This window comes from Anas platyrhynchos, chromosome 1 (assembly GCF_047663525.1).
Source record: "Anas platyrhynchos isolate ZD024472 breed Pekin duck chromosome 1, IASCAAS_PekinDuck_T2T, whole genome shotgun sequence".
NCBI classification, from domain to species: domain Eukaryota; kingdom Metazoa; phylum Chordata; class Aves; order Anseriformes; family Anatidae; genus Anas; species Anas platyrhynchos.
In genome coordinates this window covers 184,757,521-184,778,089 of record NC_092587.1, presented here as the reverse complement: position 1 = coordinate 184,778,089, position 20,569 = coordinate 184,757,521, and the positions used below count along the sequence as shown (strand labels likewise).

General features: G+C 46.7%; 1 protein-coding gene and 1 long non-coding RNA gene across 6 annotated transcripts in view; one reads left to right on the top strand and one right to left on the bottom strand.

Annotated features, from left to right (window-relative positions):
• KATNAL1 (katanin catalytic subunit A1 like 1) overlaps nt 1–9,209 on the bottom strand; it is a 34,286-nt gene extending 25,077 nt beyond the window's left edge. The window contains exons 1-3 of one of the 3 annotated variants that reach the window (XM_072032645.1): nt 8,195–8,641; nt 7,843–8,003; nt 3,636–3,811 (exon numbers count right to left, since the gene is read on the bottom strand). In XM_072032645.1, the coding sequence (XP_071888746.1) occupies nt 3,636–3,797 (162 nt within the window). In that variant the 5' untranslated portion in view covers nt 3,798–3,811; nt 7,843–8,003; nt 8,195–8,641. Of the gene's footprint in view, nt 1–3,635; nt 3,812–7,842; nt 8,007–8,194; nt 8,642–9,103 lie in introns of those variants that run through there. The other 2 variants (XM_038174834.2, XM_072032646.1) reach the window with 2 other exon arrangements.
• Nucleotides 8,975–19,729, top strand: LOC106016662 (uncharacterized). 3 transcript variants are annotated; one of them, XR_011806471.1, is made up of 5 exons: nt 8,975–9,118; nt 12,129–12,210; nt 15,629–17,052; nt 17,190–17,388; nt 18,497–19,729. It is a non-coding gene; the product is annotated as an uncharacterized lncRNA (long non-coding RNA). The 3 variants fall into 3 exon arrangements; XR_005263430.2 differs by lacking the exon at nt 8,975–9,118 and adding an exon at nt 11,268–11,733; XR_011806472.1 differs by lacking the exons at nt 8,975–9,118; nt 15,629–17,052 and adding an exon at nt 11,268–11,733.
• The last annotated feature ends 840 nt before the right edge of the window (nt 19,730–20,569 follow it).

Genomic DNA, 20,569 nt, shown 5'->3' with positions numbered 1-20,569 from the left:
TCCAGGAGAATCCCCGAGCTTCTGCCTCAGCTCCAGCACCCTCAGACACCGTGCAAGACGCAGCACGGTTACAATACGCAGCAGGTTTTGCTCAACAGCCTCTGGCCTTGTTGTGAGCCGGCACTCTCTCCCGGGGGCATGCTCAGCTGTCGTTCTGCAGCTGCCGACCTGTCACCGAAGCAGCTCCTTCCTACAAGCCAGCTGTCTCGTGAAAAGACCACAGCAGCCAAGAAACTCTCTGGGAGTAAACAGGGGGAATGTCAGAACGAGTAAAGCTCACGACGGCGGTCAAGAGAGGAAATCTACCTTCTATTGTTGGTAAGCAGAGAGAGAGGTGAGGCGCTTTTGATTTTAAACGGGGTGACTCCCGGCCAATTTTTTTAACCTCAACCCCTCTGAATTTTCCAAAGGGTTTGAGGAATTCTCATCTCATCATATTGCTGCTTTGGCAGGCCGTGCACTGACCTCCAGGACTCATCTTTTGTCCTTTTGAAATCCTGCAGATTGCCCCAGACTAATCACCTCCCTCCCCTACTCAGCGCTGGCTCTGACGCCGGGGATGCAGCACTGCTCCACGTGGAGCTGCACCATCAGGTCGTTCCCAGAGGAGCAGATGATACACGTTCACGTTCCTGCTCCTCCTAATTATCCTCTCCCTGCCATGCACAAGAACTCCTGGAAATCACGGTGCCCAGTTGCAAAGCTGAAGCTGTCTGTGCTGTGGAAGACAAGCTACCAACTAGTCGGATCATGGCACCGAATTATTCTGTCCAGAGCAACCTGTACGAATATAAAAACGATGACACCGAGGCAAATAGAGGTGGATCAAGAGTGTTTGGGAGTCTGACCCCAAATCCTTCCTAGTTCTGGTTCACCTTTGCTCTACATCCCTCAAAAAACTGCTGGCAAAATCCTATGGCGTACACAAAGCGACGAGCCAGGTTCACCTAGCATGAGGGAGTTGCCCAGGATGGAGCACCCCTACGGAGAAGTGATCATATGGGGAGAAAATCGGTCAGCTGCAGTGGCGTGGCTGTAACTGCACTTTGAGGTATGTTACCCTCACAGGCATTCCTGTTTTAGGAGGAAATGTATATGCAAACACCTTAAACTCAGTTCTCAACCTGAGAAGTGAAAAGAAAAATCACCCTGTTCACAACCATACAGGAAGAGAAGGGCACGCTTCATGCTGCCAGATTTCCTCAGCGTCCGTTTCCCAGGAATCCTTCTAGGGGTCCAAGGAGGAAGGCAGATTGGGAAGATGCGTACAGCCAGCAGATCCCAAAGAACTGGTTTAAATAATAATCTTTTCTTCTCCTCTGAGCACTTACCTACATGCACATTCACGCCGTGGATCACGCCCACCAGTTAAAGCTCTGCCTGCCTAGAGAATGCCAAACTCCAGCAGGTACCAGTGGCATTATCCTCCTCAGGTTCAGCAGGGGATGAAGAAACTAAAGTAACTAAAGAACAGGTTTGTTCCATGTTCCAGATGAGACAGAGTTTAAGATAAGACCCATGAGCATTCATCCCCTTAACCACAACCTAAGGTTGCTTTGCTTCTGGTGCTACCTACAAGAGGACACAAGGGCATGAAAATATTCTAATTTTGTGCATTATTGGGTTAGACCTGAATTTTGCTAAATCTATGTGTACAGATTCTGGTGATAATATATTTTTTTTCTTTTACTTTTCTCGTAAGAGGCAGCGTGCCTGACAGCTACTGCTTGTGCCTGGCAGTTTGGAGGCAGACACTGTTGGAGCTGGAAAGCAGCATTAACATCCAGATCATCACAGTCCCTCTTACTCTGTCTCAGTGAGTGAGAAGACACTGCAATTATTTATCTAGAGTGGGCTAGAAAGCACGTCTACCTCTCCAGATCCCAGCAGAAAAGGGGCAGCTACGGAAAAGCTGACAGGGTTATCATCTGCTCCCAGGGCTACAGGGAGTTCCATCAATTTACGACAAGGCAAACAACCTGGGGATGAAGAACAGTATTTTTATTTCCACCCCACGCTTCTTACTCTTTGGTATTTGTCCCTGAACCAAGGGTGGCACCAGTAATGGCAAAGCCATGTTCTGACCACGCATATCCACCACCACTGCTGAGCTAGGAAGCTTCAGAACCAGGACGAGCACGCCGCATGACAGGCACGACCCCACCTGCTGCTGATCCTTCTGGAGATAGTTCTCTCTAAAGTGTACGGGACACTGTTGGGGCCGTTCTGGTTTTCTTTAAAATGGGGTAATTTCTGAGGAGGTGCCAACTTTAGATCCTCTGCTACGGAACCAGCTGCCTTCCCCAAGGAGTGATCCTGCAGACTGTTACTGGCCCCTTTTTGCTTGAAGCTTGTATGCAGCGTAGAGCATCCAGTCCATGCTGCACAGGCTTCCCTGAAGCAGTTGGAACAACACAATGTCGTGAGACTTGAAGTAATTTTCCCAAGACAAGAGCTGTTAAAAGCTTAATGGAAGAATCAATGTAATCAGAGGAAAGACAAAATACTGAAAATGAAGCCGATGCAGAGCCACAGCTGCAGAACAAGGAAAAAAATCATGTTCTACCTTCATGCCAGCTACAACTTCATCAGGAACTAAGGACATGAACAGGAGATGAACACCTCTCTGTACCAGAACGGCCAGGGGTGAGGAGGAGCTTGAACCCATACACCTGAATGTGAATATCTCCTGTCCAACCTTCAGCTTGTTACAGCATCAGGACAGCTAAGCTATCACTGCTGCTTGTATGCACACACATTTTGCAGGCAACATCTTCATGAGCAGACAGACTTTTATAGTGTCGTGATAAAGACCTACGAGTAGAATGTGATTAGGAAATGATTGCTAACAGTTTTAGCTGTCAGTATTCAAAAAATGCCAGACGCTTGAAGCACAAAATCATGACCAAAGCACCTGCTGCAATAAACATAAAAATTTGCTTCCATTTTAAGCGACATTAGTTAAACACTAATATTTAGAGAAACTCTCCTTGAAATCTTCTCTTCACCCACTGCAGAATTTTATCTTTACAAAGGGGTATGTTCTTTCAAAAAGAACATTTGCACAATATGATTTTTTTTTTTCCTGGAACATACCTTTCAATGTTTATCCTTTGAATATTATTATTTCAGATGGAGTGCATTTTCTACAATGAAAAATACATACGTGTAGAATGGTAATGTACGTGATACATGATCCAGACTAAGGGTATTACTTGGGGTTTTGGAAACCTGATTGGAATTTGTACCTTGTAGTGCCATAGCTACCTGCTACTCAGACAAGCACTCCACTGATGCTAAGCCATTTACTCACATCTTAAGTTTACTGAATAAAAAATACAACAGCAAAGAGAAGTCTTCAGCAAAACAGTTTTGCCAAAGTAAGCAATCACACACAGACAGACCAGTGAGTAGTGATGAAACATCACAAGAGAAAGCAAAAAAGGTTCAATTAGAATAAAATGATCCTTTTTAATACACCATACGAAATATTTCCCCATAAATAGCAACCAAATATTGTGAACAAAATGTTAAAAACTTGGTTGAAATATACATCCTTTATACCACAGAATGTATGTAGAATGTATTTTTCAAGTATCAGATAACAGTGGACAGGGAGCCTGATTTCACCTTACCTGTTGCCATTTGCCCTTTACTGCTGGATCTCTGATCGACTGGCAATGCCTCTGGATCTGTTGGATTACACCCTGGTAATAGACCATCGAGGAGTCATAATTCCCAAGGAGCGCGTATTCTCTTCCCTTTTTGGCATTATCGCAGATCTCTGCTAAATTCATCTTTACTCAGAAGTCTACAAAAGAACACAATCATCAGAAAAATTGTAGACTGCAGAGTAATTCAGACCGTGAAACCCCAGTTTTGTTATTTCTCTCATAGCTGAATTGTTTTTTGTTTTTTTTTCTTTACCAGTCATTTAGCTCTTGAAGTACCTCTTTACCAAATTAAGGTGAGGGATCATAACATCACAATTCTTTTACAGTGATTAAAAAACAAATAAACACACAAAAAGACGATGCAGCTTCTTCACTGCCTTTGGTCCCAATCCTGTTAAATGAACACAAGAAAATTAAAAGCCCTGCCCACACCGAACTTCAAGGACTTAACCAGCCAAACTTCCATTCACCACAATGGATGAGCAGCCGTCAGCCCATGAATCACAGCTGGCACGAGGCATTAAATTGCTTTTTATGCTTTTTCTACATGCCTACACGCTCCGAGCAGCACCAGGGACGTCTGCGCTTAGCTCTTTCAAGAGCCCTCACCCTAATGAGACTACAATGCTGCTGCACGGCAGCCCCACTGGAGGCAAAGCTGAGAACCTCCTTCTGTTTAAATACTCTTGCAAAGTACTCCAACATCCACAGGTTGACTTGCACCTTTTCATTAAATTTGGCTTGTCACTTAGGGGTTGATGGCAGTTCAAGGCACCTTAAAACAGCAGTTCTCAAAGCACTGCCTTTCCCTTGCCCCCAGAACAAGACGCCAGCGATGCCTGCCCCTTTAGTTTACCTGAATCCCACACAGCCCAACAGCTAGGGCCTCGCCACCCAAAAAAGCACCAGCTCCAAAGCAGGTTCCCTAGAGCAGGCTGCCCAGGTAGGGCCATCCAGACGGGCCTTGAATATCTCCAGAGAAGGAGACTCCACAACCTCCCTGGGCAGCCTGTCCCACTGCTCCGTCACCCTCACCATGAAGAAGTTCCTTCACATGTTGGTGCGGAACTTCCTGGGCTCCATCTTGTGGCCACTGCCCCTTGTCCTGTCCCCACAAACCACTGAAAAGAGGTTGCCCAAATCCCTCTGTCTCCCACCCCTCAGGTATTTATACACATTGAAGGGATCCCCTCTCAGCCTTCTCCAGGCTGAACAGCCCCAGGTCTCTCAGCCTTTCCTCACAGGGAAGATGCTCCAGGCCCCGTATCATCTTTGTGGCCCTCCGCTGGGCTCTTTCCAGGAGATCCCTGTCTTTTTTGTACCAGGGAACCCAAAACTGGACACAGCACTCCAGGTGAGGCCTGACCAGGGCAGAGCAGAGGGGGAGGATCACCTCCCTTGACCTGCTGGCCACGCTCCTTTTAACACACACAAGGATGGCCCCAAAATAGTTTAAACAAGTCCCAAACCTCTTATACCCATCAGCTACGGCACTCTTAATTCAGAATAGCCAACTTCCAAAGCAAGTCAGAACAAATATACACAAAATTAAGGGGAAAAAAGTTCTTTTGGGGAAGCTGCTCTCTCCTGGATGGTTTTCTGACCAACCCCATGCTGCAGCACCAGGTCTGGGAGGAGGCAACAAGATTCAGGGATGGATTTTTTTCCATGCTGTATGTGCATTTTTTATTATCTGTTCTACCTACTGTGGAGTTCATAGGCTGTATACTCCGAAGAAACCAGAAATAAAAAAAAAAAGTATAAATGGTGAGTTTTGTTTTGTTTTTAAATATTTGTTTTTCCTGCCCTATCACAGCCACCTATTTTACGATGCACAGTGAGGGACGAGCGTCGCCAGCACCCTCAGAACAACTCACACCTTCCTGGTGACACCAGCTCTCCATCCCACCGCAACATGGCTCCGTCCTGCACCACCAGACAGCTCCACAGCACACCACGATGCCCTCTGAGATCCCTCAGCTCACGGATCATCGATGAGGAGAGGTGCCCACACACAAGGTGGCTGCTCCTCTCTTCTTACTGCTTGGAAGCTTTTCCTCACGATTAATCTAAAGCTGCCCTTCTTGATTTAAGGCCACGCTGTTCTTCTAAGTCAGCTCTGACCAGTTCCAAACATACTCCTCTCCCTCAATCATAATTTCACCAAATACAGCCCAACAATCTTATTTTCCACCTTTCCCTTCAAGGTCAAAATTCATTAAAATAGAGGCACGGAACAGCATGGCAACAGGGCCCTACCTGGAGAGGCATCACCTGCAGCACTAACTGGAACGATGTCAGAGGAGGAGAAAACATTTTTACCACATCCCCCACCATCCCCACCAGAAGCCTGCAGAAGCGTATTTCTCTCAGACTCTATTTCTTCACGTGCCTGATGTATTTCAATTGATTTTAAGAATTCAAAGATGCAATTCCAAAGAAAAAATTAAATCTTGCCTGTTTTATTAGAAAGATCGTCGCCTTCATTTTGGCACGCCAAAACCAACATTTTAGCCCCTCATTGTCAGATGAAGCACAAGCAAACAAAAGGGCTTGCCAAGTTCCACAACTGAATTATTTTTATCTTTCTCTAGTAACTTGGCTTTGCTTAAATTTGCAGCTGTGGCTCCATGGACCTGGATGGGCACTAATAATTATTACCTCACTGCGTCCCAACTACTTTTTGGTCTCTATATATACATATATGGTTCTTTTTGTTATATATATACACCTGTGGTTCAGTTCCAGCAGGTCTGGATTTAAATGGTGATTCAAGAAGCCACTTAAATAAAGGTAAAAAGTCTGCTCTAAGATTTTTTTATGTTTCTTTTTTTTCCCTTTTGCTGTGCACATCAGCAGCGGCACATACGGATACAAACACGGCAGTGGCAGCAGCAGGTAATGCCATCAGAGCGTTCCCTCCTCCTCAGAGGTGTCGCTTTGAAGAGCACTCACAGGATAAAGTGTGTGCACACCACAGCCCAGGAACCCCAGCACTAAGGGGACTGTTTTTTGTCATCAGTTGTTTGGCTTCTTTGCACTGAAACTCTGTTTTGGAATAGAGTTAATAAGGAAATGTGCGTGGGAATGGGAGGAAGAGACATGCACGTGGATGTCAAACAACGTGTGTGTGGATTCTTCTAAGAACTAACTTAAAATATAAAGGGGAAAAAAATCTTTAAATGAAGTAAAAACAATCGCCACAAGTTAAAGGAAATCACAATTACACAACAAACCACTGAGCGAGGTGGTCAGTGCTTCAGAGAGAACATGCTATTGCACTGAACAGCGAGCATCCTGGAGAATGAAACGACCATGTGCAAAGCCTCTGAACTACAGCTTTCTGAAGAACTAGAAAAAGAAGCACCAGAGACTGCTGTGCTGCTCCTGAGACTGACTGCAAACTGTATTCTCCTCCTGAGCAACTCACATGCCGATTTCAGGCATACCCACAGCCACATCTGCAGCTCTTCAGGTGATGAGGTGCTCATCGCCCAGGTAGATAGATAACAGAAGTGAAAATGGCAAATACAAGCACTGTGGGGCACTTGATGGAGCATAACTCCACACACACAGGGGTTACCTTGTGAGAAGATCACCATCTTCCTTGCTGTCACAGCCCTGCTGACCCAAGCTCCTCTCTTCCCTATGGCACACCCTCCTGGGGCTTCTGGCATTAGCACCACACCAAACCCAAACCAGCATCAGTCATCCATGTAGTACCAACCCTGAGGTGGTGGATCCCTTCTCCGACAGGATACAGGGCTAAGATAACCTGAAGGCTTTTAAAAAGCCTGTCCGGAGCTCAGTCCAGGACAATAATCCCTCTGGCTCCTTGTGGAGCCACCTGCATCTCTGCACATCACACCCATAAGCGCTTCTGGCGGAGCAAACGTGCCACCAAAGACTCCCAAGATGGGTCTGTGCGGAGCCAGCCCAGGTTCAAAGTGTTTATTAGGTCAGGCTCTGAGCCAGGGAAGTTAAAAAGCTGCTGCACCTGGTGCTGGATATGGCTTATCCATGTTCTCACACCGCTGTGGCTCGTCAGCCCTGACAGCCCACAGCCAGCTCCACTCAGACTCAGCCCTGGTGCTGCCACATTCCTAGTGCAGCTGATCTGCAAACCAGATAAACTTTCCACGAATAATCGCAGGTTTAAAGGACTCACATGTGTTTATAACCCTGACTCATAAGGTCAGCATTCAGGCCTGGATGCTTTTCCTCCTCCTGAATTCCCTTTCTGAATGCCGGAGAATTGGCTCCTGAGGACTATGACCGCATATCTTGTGGAATTCTGCTTCTTAAAAGTTCTTTTGAAGAATGTATTCCCTAAGCAGAAGAATTTTGAAGAATGCATTCTATGGATGTATGCTTTAATACATAAATATGGATGTATTTATATACGTCCTGCTGTTAGTGCTACAGCCTTTGGATTCCTCAGCTCATCACCACCAGAACGAGTTGTTTGGCAATTATTTACCTAGAAAGCCCCAGATAAAGGCCTATCGTTATCTCCCTACCTTCCCCTTACTCCTCAATCTTAAAATTGTGAGTGGCTCAGGGCAGGGTCTGCTCCTTAGGAGGAGGAGGAGGAGGAGAACACCTTCAGCTGCAATAAAACCAAGCACCCACTGGCCAGACCCCCCCCTCTGAGGGGATTAATGCTGTATATACGTGTGCAGCTGCACAGAACTGGGGTAGACGCTCAATATTGACACCCAATGGGGCACCACTGCAGCGATGCTTGCATGACACAGCTCTCCAGGAACACTTAAAAAACAAAACACAACAGAACACCCCTCCACACAGCACGCCTGCAACAAACACGTACATTTTAAACACCCCCTCGATCGGGAGCTGCGGTTTTATTGGTTTTATTGCCCTGCCCCTCCCTCCTGCCTGTTGAGCGGGATAACGCCAAACCCATCGCCAGGGGTAACGGGGTGGGGTGGGGGTGGGGGGGCAGCAAAAACACCAAAAAAAAACCGGTGGGCACGACCAAAACCCGCAGTTTTAAGCACCTGAGGGCGTTAACACCCCCTCACGGAGCCCTCCAGCCCCAAATTCCCCAATTCTAACCCCAAAACCCCCTCTTCTAACCCCAAAATCCCCTCCCCAAGCCTCCTGCCCCCCCCATCCCCTCACAGGGGGCTCTCCCCCCCCAATCCCCTCAGAGCCCTCTCAGCGGGGGCAAACCCGCAGCGCCCATCCCCGCGCATGCCCGCTGGGACTTGTAGTCCCCTCCCGCCTCCCTCCCCTCAGCGCCCAGCGCGCGGCGGCGGCCTCGGGACTACATTTCCCAGCAGGCTCCGCGGGAAGCTGCCCCCCACCTCCCTATACAACCCCCCCCAGCTTTTTCTCTCGGCTCCGCCGCGGGGCCGAACCGCCTCGGGCGGCGCCCTGAGGGACCGCCGGGGCCCCGCCGTTACCTCGGGAGCAGCGGGGTGCGTGGCCGGGCGCCGGCGGAGCGGGGAGGGGGGCGCGGCCCCTTCGGCGCGGCCACACCGGGGGGAAACGGGAGGGGAGGGGAGGGGGGGGGGGGGGGGGAGGATGGGCGACAATCGGTTGCCATGGCGGCGGGGGAGGGGGCGGGGCTTCTCGCGGGGGGCGGGACCTCGCCTCAGGGCGGGCGGGCGGGCTCGGGGAGGGAGGGGGCGGCCGCTGGCGGCCCCTGGGGCGGGGGAGGGCTGAGGGGAAATGTGCCCTTTATCCCCTATAAACCCCTTTTTGGGGGGTTTTGGGGCCAGCTGGAAGCAGATTAGGAGTCCTCCCGCTTGTTGGAGGGTGGTTGGGGGTGTTGTGGACATCCATCCCCACCACACATACACACCTCGAGCGCCGTTTTTATGTGGTGATGGAGGAATAAAACATGGGGTTTGGCAGTTCTGGCACCACAGCGGCACCCGGTGAGGGCTGACCCAGTCTGAGGCGTCTGAGGGTGAACATAACCTCACGTTTCTGAGCTCTGGTGCCCGTACAAACCTCTCCCTGCCCGCATGGCCACCAGAAAGCGTGCAGCTGCTCGCTGCCACGGCTCCCCGAGCATCCCACAAACCATGATCTGCCCATAGCTCCCACCGGCCACACGTGATTTCTCTGGAAAAAACGCAAATTGTTATCTTAAGGTAGCAGCGCGAGGCTGCGTCTCGCAGCAAGAGCCTCGGAAATGGGAGCTGACGCGAGCGAAAAGAGCCGGGGCTGAAAGCCCATGCTCGGGACGCCTCTTAAACAATACAGCATGTGTGGATGTGTCACTTGTGCACGTACATCTCTCGCTTCCCTCAAAATCATGTGGAGATTCTTATGCCTTTGTGGAGCATTTTAGAACTGGAGCCAAAATCGTGATGAATTCGTAACAGCTGCAACTCTGGCTTCCCCTTTTTTCCAGATTTCTTCAAACTTGCCTGCCCATGACTCCGATTCCTGCTGTTTGTTTTTTTTTTTAACATACCCAAAAGCGTAGATGCTGTGCAGACCTTACAGAGCTCAATGTTTCTGAAGGGGGAGTAGATCATACGCAGCCTGCCCCCTGTACCACCATAATACCCATTCCCACAAGGCTGCATCCCTCTGATCCCATTAGACACATAAACTGCTTCGTCTGGGGATCGTATCCCTCAGCTGGTAAACTGTGACCGGGAGAAGGTTGGGTGGTTAGTCATAACCTCTCTCTTGCTTCGTTTATTTTTTTTCCCTTCAACTTTTTGTGTAATACTTCAGTCGAGATGGGCTGCTTCCTCGTGGTACCCTTGCCCCCCCTGACCTCCCTCTGAAAAGTTGCTGAGCACCGGAGCGGTACCTGAGTCACTCAGACACTCTTTTTGGACCCCTCAGAGGGAAAGTTTGTTTTGGGAGGCACATTTTGTTTGCACATTTAGCCAAGATCTGCTAAGTGGTTGGGACAGAAGGGAGGGAACCACATCTCCAAGCTCCCCCCCCTGCACATGAGCTGTTCTCCAGGCTCATAGGATAGCTGAAGCTGGAAGGGCCCTCGGGAGGTCGGCTGCTCCAGCCTCCTGCTCCTCCTCGTGATCGCGCTTGTAGCTATCCTGCTGCCTGGTCTTTGGTACAAGAAGTGACAAAAGGAGGGGGAAGGACTAACAGGCCATCGGGAATTCATAAATTTGTTAATAAAGTGAAAGAATGGTAACCACGAGGGTGATATTTCATAGCTTTTCCTACTGCCACGATCAGACAAACTCCAGCAGGTTTGGCTGGAGAGACCCAAGAAATATTGCTCCCCTGACCCCCTGTTCTGCCTCCTTACTGAAGGTTCCTGCCCCCACAACGGTCCCTGGAATGGAAACCACTCATGTTTCTAATCCATTTTAATACGAAATATGGCATTACACTCATCTTTATCAGCAGTTTAAGCTAATTTGCTGGACCTTGTATCGAAACAGCTGGGACTCGTGCACGTATTTCATTTCAGCAGCTCTGCTGTCAGGCAGAGGGAAGGTACAAAATGTCTGTGCGGGGGCGACACTCCAAACCACTGCAACTTCTTCTCCTCTGAGTGTGTTTTCAGGGCTTGCGTCCTTTTATTTTTCGACAGAGGCTGTCTACCTGGCAGTTCTGGGTAAGGCATGCTGGTGGTGGGTGTCAGCAGCTGTGGCTAGATGGGCTCCAGCTGTGCTGGTGGAGAAGGGCATTACTCACAGCCGGACCCCAGGGACTTTGCGTGCCCCTTTCAGCGATCTGCAAATCTGCCAGCTGAGCTGATTGCATGCCCTCTCGCTCTGATTTATGCTAGGCAGTTCAATCAGAAGCTGATATAAATTAACGTAGCTCTTTTGCTGTGAACGTTTGATTTGGTTCAAAAGTGTCTCTTAAGCGAGAGTAATTGCAGGCTCTGCCAGATAAGTTTAGAGCTATCCACGCTTAGGGTCTGTGTCAGATTAGCAAAGCTGGTTTCCAAATTGATTTGGTTATTGTTACATAAATTCTGTGTCTCGCTCAGATGGCTGGTACAGGCATTTAGGACAAAGTTGCAGGGATCTTCATCTGTAACCTTCTCCCACGCACAAAGTCCTGCAGGAGGAGGTTGAGAGCTCAGGAGGTATCCATGAATTATCAGCTGCCCTTTGCTGTTGTCTTCCCTTCCCCTTGCAATTATTTTTAACTAGAGAGCCAGCATTATTACGCCTTCGTAATATTGTTTAATGCTCACGTGCAAACATAACCCTTTACCAAAGGTCTTACAGGTTGCATTGAGAAATGCTGTAATAAGGGGGGGTAAAAAAAAAAAAGTAGGGAAGCAATAAGGAAAAGAGGGAGCATGTAATATATTCATGGACGTTAACCTTGGGGAACCTAAGGGAAGTTGTGTACGGCTCAGTAAAGGCATCAGTAGACACTGTTAATTTCAATGTATGCATGTAGTGATTCTTCTGCCTATGTGTTTTTATTGTATGGTATTTATCAGAAAGATGCATCCACCAATTTCCCTTCTAGGAAGGAATGTCAGAGCCTGAGCCTCCAGAATCTGTGATGGAGTGGCAACACAGAAGGATCCAGCCAACATCTTTCACACCACGTACGTCTCAAATGCTATGGATTGTTCATGGAAAAGCAGTTGATGCTCAAATGAGACTTCAACTTAGCCAGAAAACGAGAGTAGGCATGGATATAGTTTATTGTATTTAACAGATCAAGTGTAGACACCTGCCTTGTAGACTTGTGCATCTGAATTAGCCTTCCTCTTGGTTTTCTTCATGATGGAGAGAGGTGCTTCCCTCTTTGACTAAGGCAAACTCTCCTGACTCTGTTTAATATTTTTTCCACTGCTTATTAAAGTGCTTAGCCTATCACCATAAATGTGGGTGTTTGCAACTGTAGATGCATAAAGTTAGCTGAGAGGAGTGCTACCTAATGTGTTCATTGCATCGTTAGAGCCAGAGAGAGAGAAATATGTCATGAGAGTTATGACTAGGTTGATTAAAATGACGAAGAACGAGCCAGTGACAAATTAATGGCAAATACGGGTAGGAGAAAAAAAAAAAAAAAGAAAAAAAAGTATGTCTTTGAGATTGGTTGAAATAAGCTCCCAGCAGGTTGGAAAAAAAAAAAAAAAAGTAATTCTGCTTGGAGTCTTTGGACAGAAATTGAAAGAATTATCAGAAATGAGGTACTGTGTTTCTTTTCTGTGTATACTTAATATGCAGAAGCATTTTGCATCTGCTACAGTATTACTCTTTGGAGAAGGATTAAGAAAGCAGTTTACAGAGGTCAAAGAGAGAGTAAGGCTTGGACAGAAACCTCAGAGAAAGTGGAGCCAGGCCCACGAAGCTGCATGTCAGCAATTGGTACCTGAAAACCGAGGGCAGGAAATGAAAAATGCAGTCACATCACCCCAGCCCTGTGGCAGATCACCAGTGTAAGGTGGCAGGGTTGTGTCAGTTTCATCCGTGTGCGAGGGCTGACAGCTAAGAAGAAACCTGTGATGCTCAATTAAGCAAAAAAATGTCTGGCAATACAATTCTTCTGTGGTAGGGTGTGGATTTTAGACTGGTTTGCTAAAGATATGACACTCTGGAGTTGCACACTGTCCCACTGCAGTGATTTTGACCCTCGTTGGCCAATTTCTACCACATTTAAGAACAGGGTAGAAGCTTTAATGATAACCGAGTTCCTTTCAGTTTTTGGTAAGTGGCCTGGTAGAAAGCAGGGGCTCAGCTGGTGCCTCTGCTGAGCACAAGGTAGGCAGAGCTTAGCTGTTAAATATTTCATCTGGCAACAAGCTGCCCAGTCAGCGTGCATAAGGGGACTGACCGCTCCGTGCTGACTGCTGCTTGCACGGCCGTGGTGTTACGCATGACCCGCAGGCAGCTGTTTTACTGCGGTGTGAGGGCTGAGGGGAAACCATCACAGAACCGTAGGATGCTGACCTTCAGGAGTTTGAACCGAGCAGTTATCGCAGTCGAGCCTGTTACCTCAGACACAGGCATAAATTTAAGTCATACTGGTATGTATTGTTCTCCTTCCCTTCTAAATACGTCTCTGACTTAAAAGTGGAAGTTTCAAATAAGGGAGCAGTTGGGCAGCTTTTTTCACACACTACTTAGATGTGCAAACCAGTAGAATAAACACAGCACGGTCTAACACGCATTAATGCCTTGTCCAGCAATGGCAGTGAAGGTGGTTATGTACAGAGAAAAACACACTGAAAAATTTGTGTTCTGCTGTGTGCCTAAGAATCAAGAATGTGCAAGTCAGGAGTGCAGGAGGTAAGCAAGCAGTGCCTGTGCATCAAAACCAACTTTTGTCATTTATCCGTGACTTCTTCCTTCCATCAAGTAACGTGTAAAAAGTTCTGAGCGGATAGGAGCAATGTCCTGAATGGCAAAATGTAATTACCAAAATGTAATTAGCCAAAATCCTTCATGAAAACTTTTAAAAATTGCTTAAGGAGAACAAAAACATGAATAAGATGTGCTGGTGATCACTTCAATAATCATTTTGTCCCTTTCTGGTCCGCTGATATGATTACTGTAGGGAACATGCCGTGGTTTCCATGTGAACGACTTAATCTGGTTTGTATTTTGAGAGTAAAACTGGGAATCTTTTTTTAACTTCAAAATTTGGACTGCATGTGGAAGATGTGCGTTTCTTAACTTTGTTCGTTTATCTAACAAATGAGAAACGTTACAGTGTCAGTGGAGGGTCAGTGGCACACTGACAGCGTCGTGTAACAGAACAGACGTGGTTATCAGAGCTTTGGTTAAACATATTTCAAATTATTATAGCATCCCATTCACATTCTCGGGGGAAATATTCACTGCATACGTTTAAACATCTAACTTACATGCCTAAATTAGGAGGCTTGTCTCCCTAGATGCCTTGCATAGCTGAAGGAGTGAGAGAGGCTCCTCCGGGGAGCAATTCAGACTATGTTAGCGAGGCTTCTGCTCTGAATTATCATCTGGAGGAGCCTCTTCAACTCTGAATGCTGTTCTGTGCTATTCTTTGCATCTTTGCCTTGGCAACAAAACCGAGTTAGCTGATCTCCACCCCTCAACACTTGTTCTTGCTTTTGCTTATCACTCTGCTGCCCGTGCTGCTACAGCTGTTTGTGTGGTGGCACTGCCGGATGGGCGGGTGAAATCAGCTGGATTGAAAGGCACCCTGAGAAAGAATCACAGAATTTCTAGGTTGGAAGAGACCTCTAGAAGTCGCTGCTTTTCACCCAGACCACAGCTCTGACCTGGTGCGTTGTATGATCCTGTGAACAGCTAAACCTACACATCCGAGGCAGCGAGGAACTTTAGCAAGAGGCAGGAATTAATCGAACTCTTGGACCTGTTTGCCAAGTGTCCTACCAAGAAAAAGATCTATGCAACTTCAGGATTTTAGTAAAGGAGACTAAATCCTTTATCAAAGCATGCGTGTTTGTGTATGTGATTTTTATGCCCTTAGTGTTTCACAAATATCCTGGAGGTTTGTTGTAGATTGCATCGCTGTAAGAAGGAGAGAATCTGACCTTATGTCTCTGTTGTTCTTGTAAAAATGGCCATCGTTTACAAACAAAATAGCTTACAGGGTTTACAAATGTACCATGAAAAGGTCTGCTGAACTAAAACTTCATTTTCTGATTATTAAATCCCTTCCAGTTCAGAGGGATTTACTGCCAGTGATGACCACCACTGGGACGCTTTTGCAGTCCCAGCGGTTAAGATATTTAGCGTTGTTAGAGAATTAACTGTCGTGTTTGAAAGCAGTGTGCTTTTAAAGCAATTAGGAATGCTGGCCACAAACCCAATGAGCTGAGAGAATGGTTAATGGCTTGTAATGGTTAATAATTTTACATGGTATCTGGGGCGCCGCTTTTTAAAAGTTGTGTAGCCATCAGGACAGGCTTCTTAATAACCTGTGAAGAGATTGTTTAGTTACATATTTATCTATCACATTCCACATACATTTACCTATGACATGACCTGGCTAATTGCTTCTTCTAGCTGAAGCCTCACCTCTTTCTGGTCCTTCTCCACGTGAGACTGAAGACATTCCTCAAGAATCACTGGCTCGTGCCCAGCTGCTTAGCACTACTGCAGTGCCCTTTCCACGACACATAGCCCTCTACCCTGGAGCTTGTGGCATCCTCCTAGCCCTGGAGCAGAATTATTGTTTTAATGTGTTTTTCAGCTTACATTGTGATATGTCAGGGCTGTGCAACAACCTCTCAGAGTGATGTTGTTATAGCTTGAAATGAAACGTATGTATTATGTGCACTGGGATACAAGTAAGTGTCTGGGTAGAGGGTTTGCTGAGCCTGCCAGAATGGTGTTGGACAACACCGTGGATCTCAGGGAGCCAAATAAAAAGTTTGTGGCCTTATTTGTGCTTGGGAGTAATCCCAAGAGCAAACTACCTGAGATCCATGCCTTATCCTGAAGACACGAGATGTACCTCGATGGATTCCCAAGGAGAACGCTAACAGTTAAGTAGGAAGCTCAAACTCATTCCCTCTAACTGCACTGTAGACACAGTGTAAATGTCTAAGTGCCCAATTTAGTCTCCTGAAGGAATGGGTACAATACAACTACACAGGTTCAGACAGAGTAACTGAGTGCATGTGGTAAGTGTAAACAAATTTTGGGAACAGAAGCGGTTAATGCCATATATCACAAGCACCTGAACGTTTCATACATGCTGCTGAATTAAAGCTGCTTGCATCCCCGGTTAATAGCTCTACCTGCAACTCAACAGAGCTTTGGCTGGCTTTTGGATCTAAAAATAAAGTTCTCCTTACTGAGATACCGTGTAATTGAGTGATATTCGCCGTAGGAAGGGAGTGTAGAAGTGGAGTAGGTTATATTTAATTGCCGTGTGGAAGCCTCTCATACATTGCGTAGGAAACTTTTATTGTATTCTTGATTGCACCATATGGCATCCAAGTGTAATGTGATAAAATTACTAATACAGGACAATAAATAACGCCGTGGTTATGTGTGCTGGGTGCCACCCCATCCATGCAAAACAAGTAATTATAGCTGGAGTGAAAAATGGAGGTGTGAGTGTTGTATCTAGGAATACATTAGAAGTGACAGAGTTTGCTATTAAGGGTGGGAGTTTGTCTCATCTGACTCCATGGATTCAAGAAGTAGGTGTCCACGCGAAGCCAGTCATCTGCAACTGCGTCTGTGATCAGCGGAGAGGAACAGGCACTTGGGAAGATAAACGGCCCCTCCGGTCTTAGACAAATATTTTCAGAGGAATGAATCTCAAAACCTCGCACAAACGGAGAAGCTTCAGCAGTATCTTCCCGAGTGAAACAGAGAATACGTCCGGGAAAGCCTGGTCACACACGGTAACCTTTCTCAAACAAATCACCGAGCCTATTCTCCGCTCCAGTGGACAGTCATCAACAGCAAAACTTTGGGTAATGTTTATTTACATTTTTTTACACATCCCAGCAATGAAAATTTCACCATTTCTCTGGGCAGTCTCTAGTAATGCTTTATCTTCCTTAATCCTGGACAATTCTCTAATATTTAATGTAAATGTCTTTAACTGCAGCTTAACTTCATTGCTTGTGGACACAGGCAGCAGTCTCCTTCGTTCTTCTTCGTGACTGCTTTCTGCAAATTTGGAGATTACTATTCCCACTTCCCTCCAGTTTCCTCTACTCTTGGCACCATTTGTATCGTGACACCGAAATGAAGCGCTCTTGTGATATGAGCAGGATTTATGCACAGTTAAGCCTCTCAGATAAAGCGTAAGTGGAGTTAAGGTCTGGAGATGGGGCTGGGGGAGGAGGAAGAGGAGGAAGGTCTTTTTCCATCCCAGCCTCCTGTCTTGTGGCCGATTTGAGCTGATCCTTGGCTGTTCCCGTTCCTGTCCACCCCCCTGTAATGGATGTAGTGAGACAAGGTGACGCTGGGGCCCTGGAGCCTCCTCCTCGTTCCGCATTACTTGAATTTAGGAAGTAAACCAAACCAACACCTCCTCTCACCTGCCCTTCCCGGCCCCCAGCAATCTCCGTGATGCAGTAACTCCACGGGAGCGCTGATATTTCCTGGTACGCTCACAATTGCAATACCATTGTGCTGTTAGTCTGTCACTCAGCACGAAGACTGAGCAATCCCAGGTCACTCTGTCCTTCTTGATACATCAGGGGGAGGAGAGGATTAAGAATTTGGTCGTTTCTGTCCCTCTTTTCTGGCCTCTGACTGGTTCACCACTTCCGAAGGCACGACGGCTACACTAGACAGTGAAAATGTTGGTGCTTGTTAGGCAGTTTGTACAAGCATAATGTAATTTCTGTATCTTTTCTTCCTTTTTTCCCCCCTTGTTGTTTTCACTGAGTTTCTATGCTTTCTAATTTTAAACAGAAATCCAGCCATTTTATTTGTGTGTACTGAGCATAAGGATGTTGCAAGTTACCTCTAATACAGCACCAATCTCAGGACTATACGGTACACCACAGAAATATCCTCAACACGTTAATTTGAAACATATTTTTCTTTAGATTAGTTCATAAAGAGGGAGGAAGGAAGATGTTTAGCTCCAGACAGAATTTGCAATAGAAATTGGTTATTTCTGTACAGCATCTTTCCTTTGAAATATCACTAAATGATTTCCAGAGAGAGGAAGAATGTAATTTAATGATCCCTTGCACAGCTCTAACACCTTTCAGCAGAGCATCTCAAAGCACTTCAGGCAAGCCTGAAAGCTTGTCTCCTTTTCCCCAGCTATATCAGTTGGCCTAATAAAAGGTATTTTCTCTTCCTACACACCTTGTATTGTTTAGCACTCAAAGTATTATCGTGCTTGTTTTACAGATAACTAAAAAGAGACCCCAAATCCGTGTCGTTTGATTTCAGGCAATGAAGCTGAGACGAGCTCTGGGGGGTCTCATTTGTTGCGAGGCTCCAGGACCTGCAGAATACGCCTTCTCCCATGGCAGGGAGTGAAGCCTTCGTCCCCCTGATACTGGTGGCAAGCTTCTCCTGGATCTGAATTAGGTTGAAATCACCGTGGAGGGATCCGGCTCCCTGTTACGCATGTACATGTACTTGGTGCTGACAAAACGAGCTACGTGAGAGCCCTTGAATCAGCTCGTCCTGACCTGGATGCGTGCTCTCCTCGCTGGTGAGCAACCTGGGTTCCAGCTGTGCTGCCCAGACTGCTGCAAAGACTTGTCACATCCCCTCTGTCTTTGTCCTTTTCTGACTGAAGGCCAGCCTAACCTTGTGGAGCACACGGAGAGATCTCTTTCAGTGTCATTTTTTGCCTAGTTAAGGCTGTGGGTTTGGGTCTACAGCACCCAGTGCACCTAAAGCCGAGTGTTGTCTTGGGAAATTGCAGTCTGAGAGAATCATCTTTCTGCTGAAATGTCCTTGGAGTATGCGCTATCGTTAGAAGCTACATCCTACAACAGAAACACTTTAAAATACAGATTTAAAAAAGGACACAAAGGGAGAAAATGCCTCTGTGTGCAGTGTACAGCTGTCATCTCTTGCTATCAAGGATGGCTGGATATGGTGCTGGTGAGGAAAAGGGGATTTGTTCATTCTCTCTCCCCATATTGTCCACTTGCCCCTTGCTGCAGGAGTCTCCTCAAGCCTGATGGAGCTGTGGCCACCCAGTCTTAGTATGTTCTTGATGATTTTCTTGCTGGATGTTCAGGGAATGCTCCGGCTGTTGTGCTAGCCTGAGAAAAGAAAGCTCTTGCTCATCTGGCATTTGTTAGCCGCAGCTGTCTTTCCCTCTTTCACAGCATTTCAGGTTATGGATAAGCTAGAGGAAAAGCAAAGGGAGTTTTTTTCATGGCACCCGTTTCAATTTGGAGCTCGAGAGCACCAAACAGCTGAGGTCTGAGGGTGACTGCTGGTCTCACGGAAACACTCTCCTGTCTTTTGGGCTGAATTAAACGTCGGTCTCCCTATTACATCTGGTGTTACGAGCTGCTTGCAGATCTTTCTATCTGCTCGTTCCCTCGTCCTGCTGGAAAACAATACGTGGGAGTTTCTTTCCATACCAGATCTTTGCGGGTTACTTGCTAGTAAACTAATTTTACATGACTCAGATTTAAATAATAAAAAGGCTTAACTCCAGTCTGAGCAGAGTTTATTGTCCACAACTGTAGCCTAGAGACAAACCCCAGCACCTTTGGGACTCGGCTGAGGCAGCAATTAGGCAGCATTTTATTGTGATGCAGTGAGTGCGCAGAAGATGAAGCTGGACTACTCTCAAGAGCTTAGAAACAAAATTGGCTTCCTGGAGAGAGAACATAAGAAATCTGGCAACCTAAAAATATTTAAAGAGCTTAGGGTTCCCAGGGGAGAATTTCAAGCTATTGAAGTGGAAAAGACTGAGCATTTGCTAAGATTGGAAAAAAAAAAAAAGAGGGGGGGGGGGAAAGAAGGGGCTACATGAAAAACGACAAAGTGTACAGATTTTTTTTTTTTTACTGTAGCATGTTTCAAAGGGGAAAATATAATAAACCTGAAATCAATCAGTAGCACAGACTTCAATGCAGCCTTCCAAATCAAACGGCCTTGGTTTGAAAACCGGAGTCGAAGCGGGATTTTTTTTTTCCTTTTTTATTTTTTTTTTCTCTTTTCAGTTCAGAATTACGAGTGATCGAGGCCAAGGAAACATTAAATGAGGTGAAAGGTCTGGGCTAGAGGGCATCTTGAGCAAGCCTAATGAAGTCACGGTTGCTTCAGTGGCCGCGCTCTCCAAGGGTTTGGCTGTGTCTGGCACCGCTCCGTGCCTCCACGCCAGGCACCCTGCTCCTGGCAGCAGCCCCACAGCGTGCAGCATCCCCGTGTCAAAGCACAGAGGTGTGAAAGGGGATTTATCTCTCCCAGCAGACCTTTACCTGTGGGCTGGTTTAGCCCAACTGAGGGTGAATTCCTAATGCCTGCTAAAAATGCCAATTTCTTTGCGAC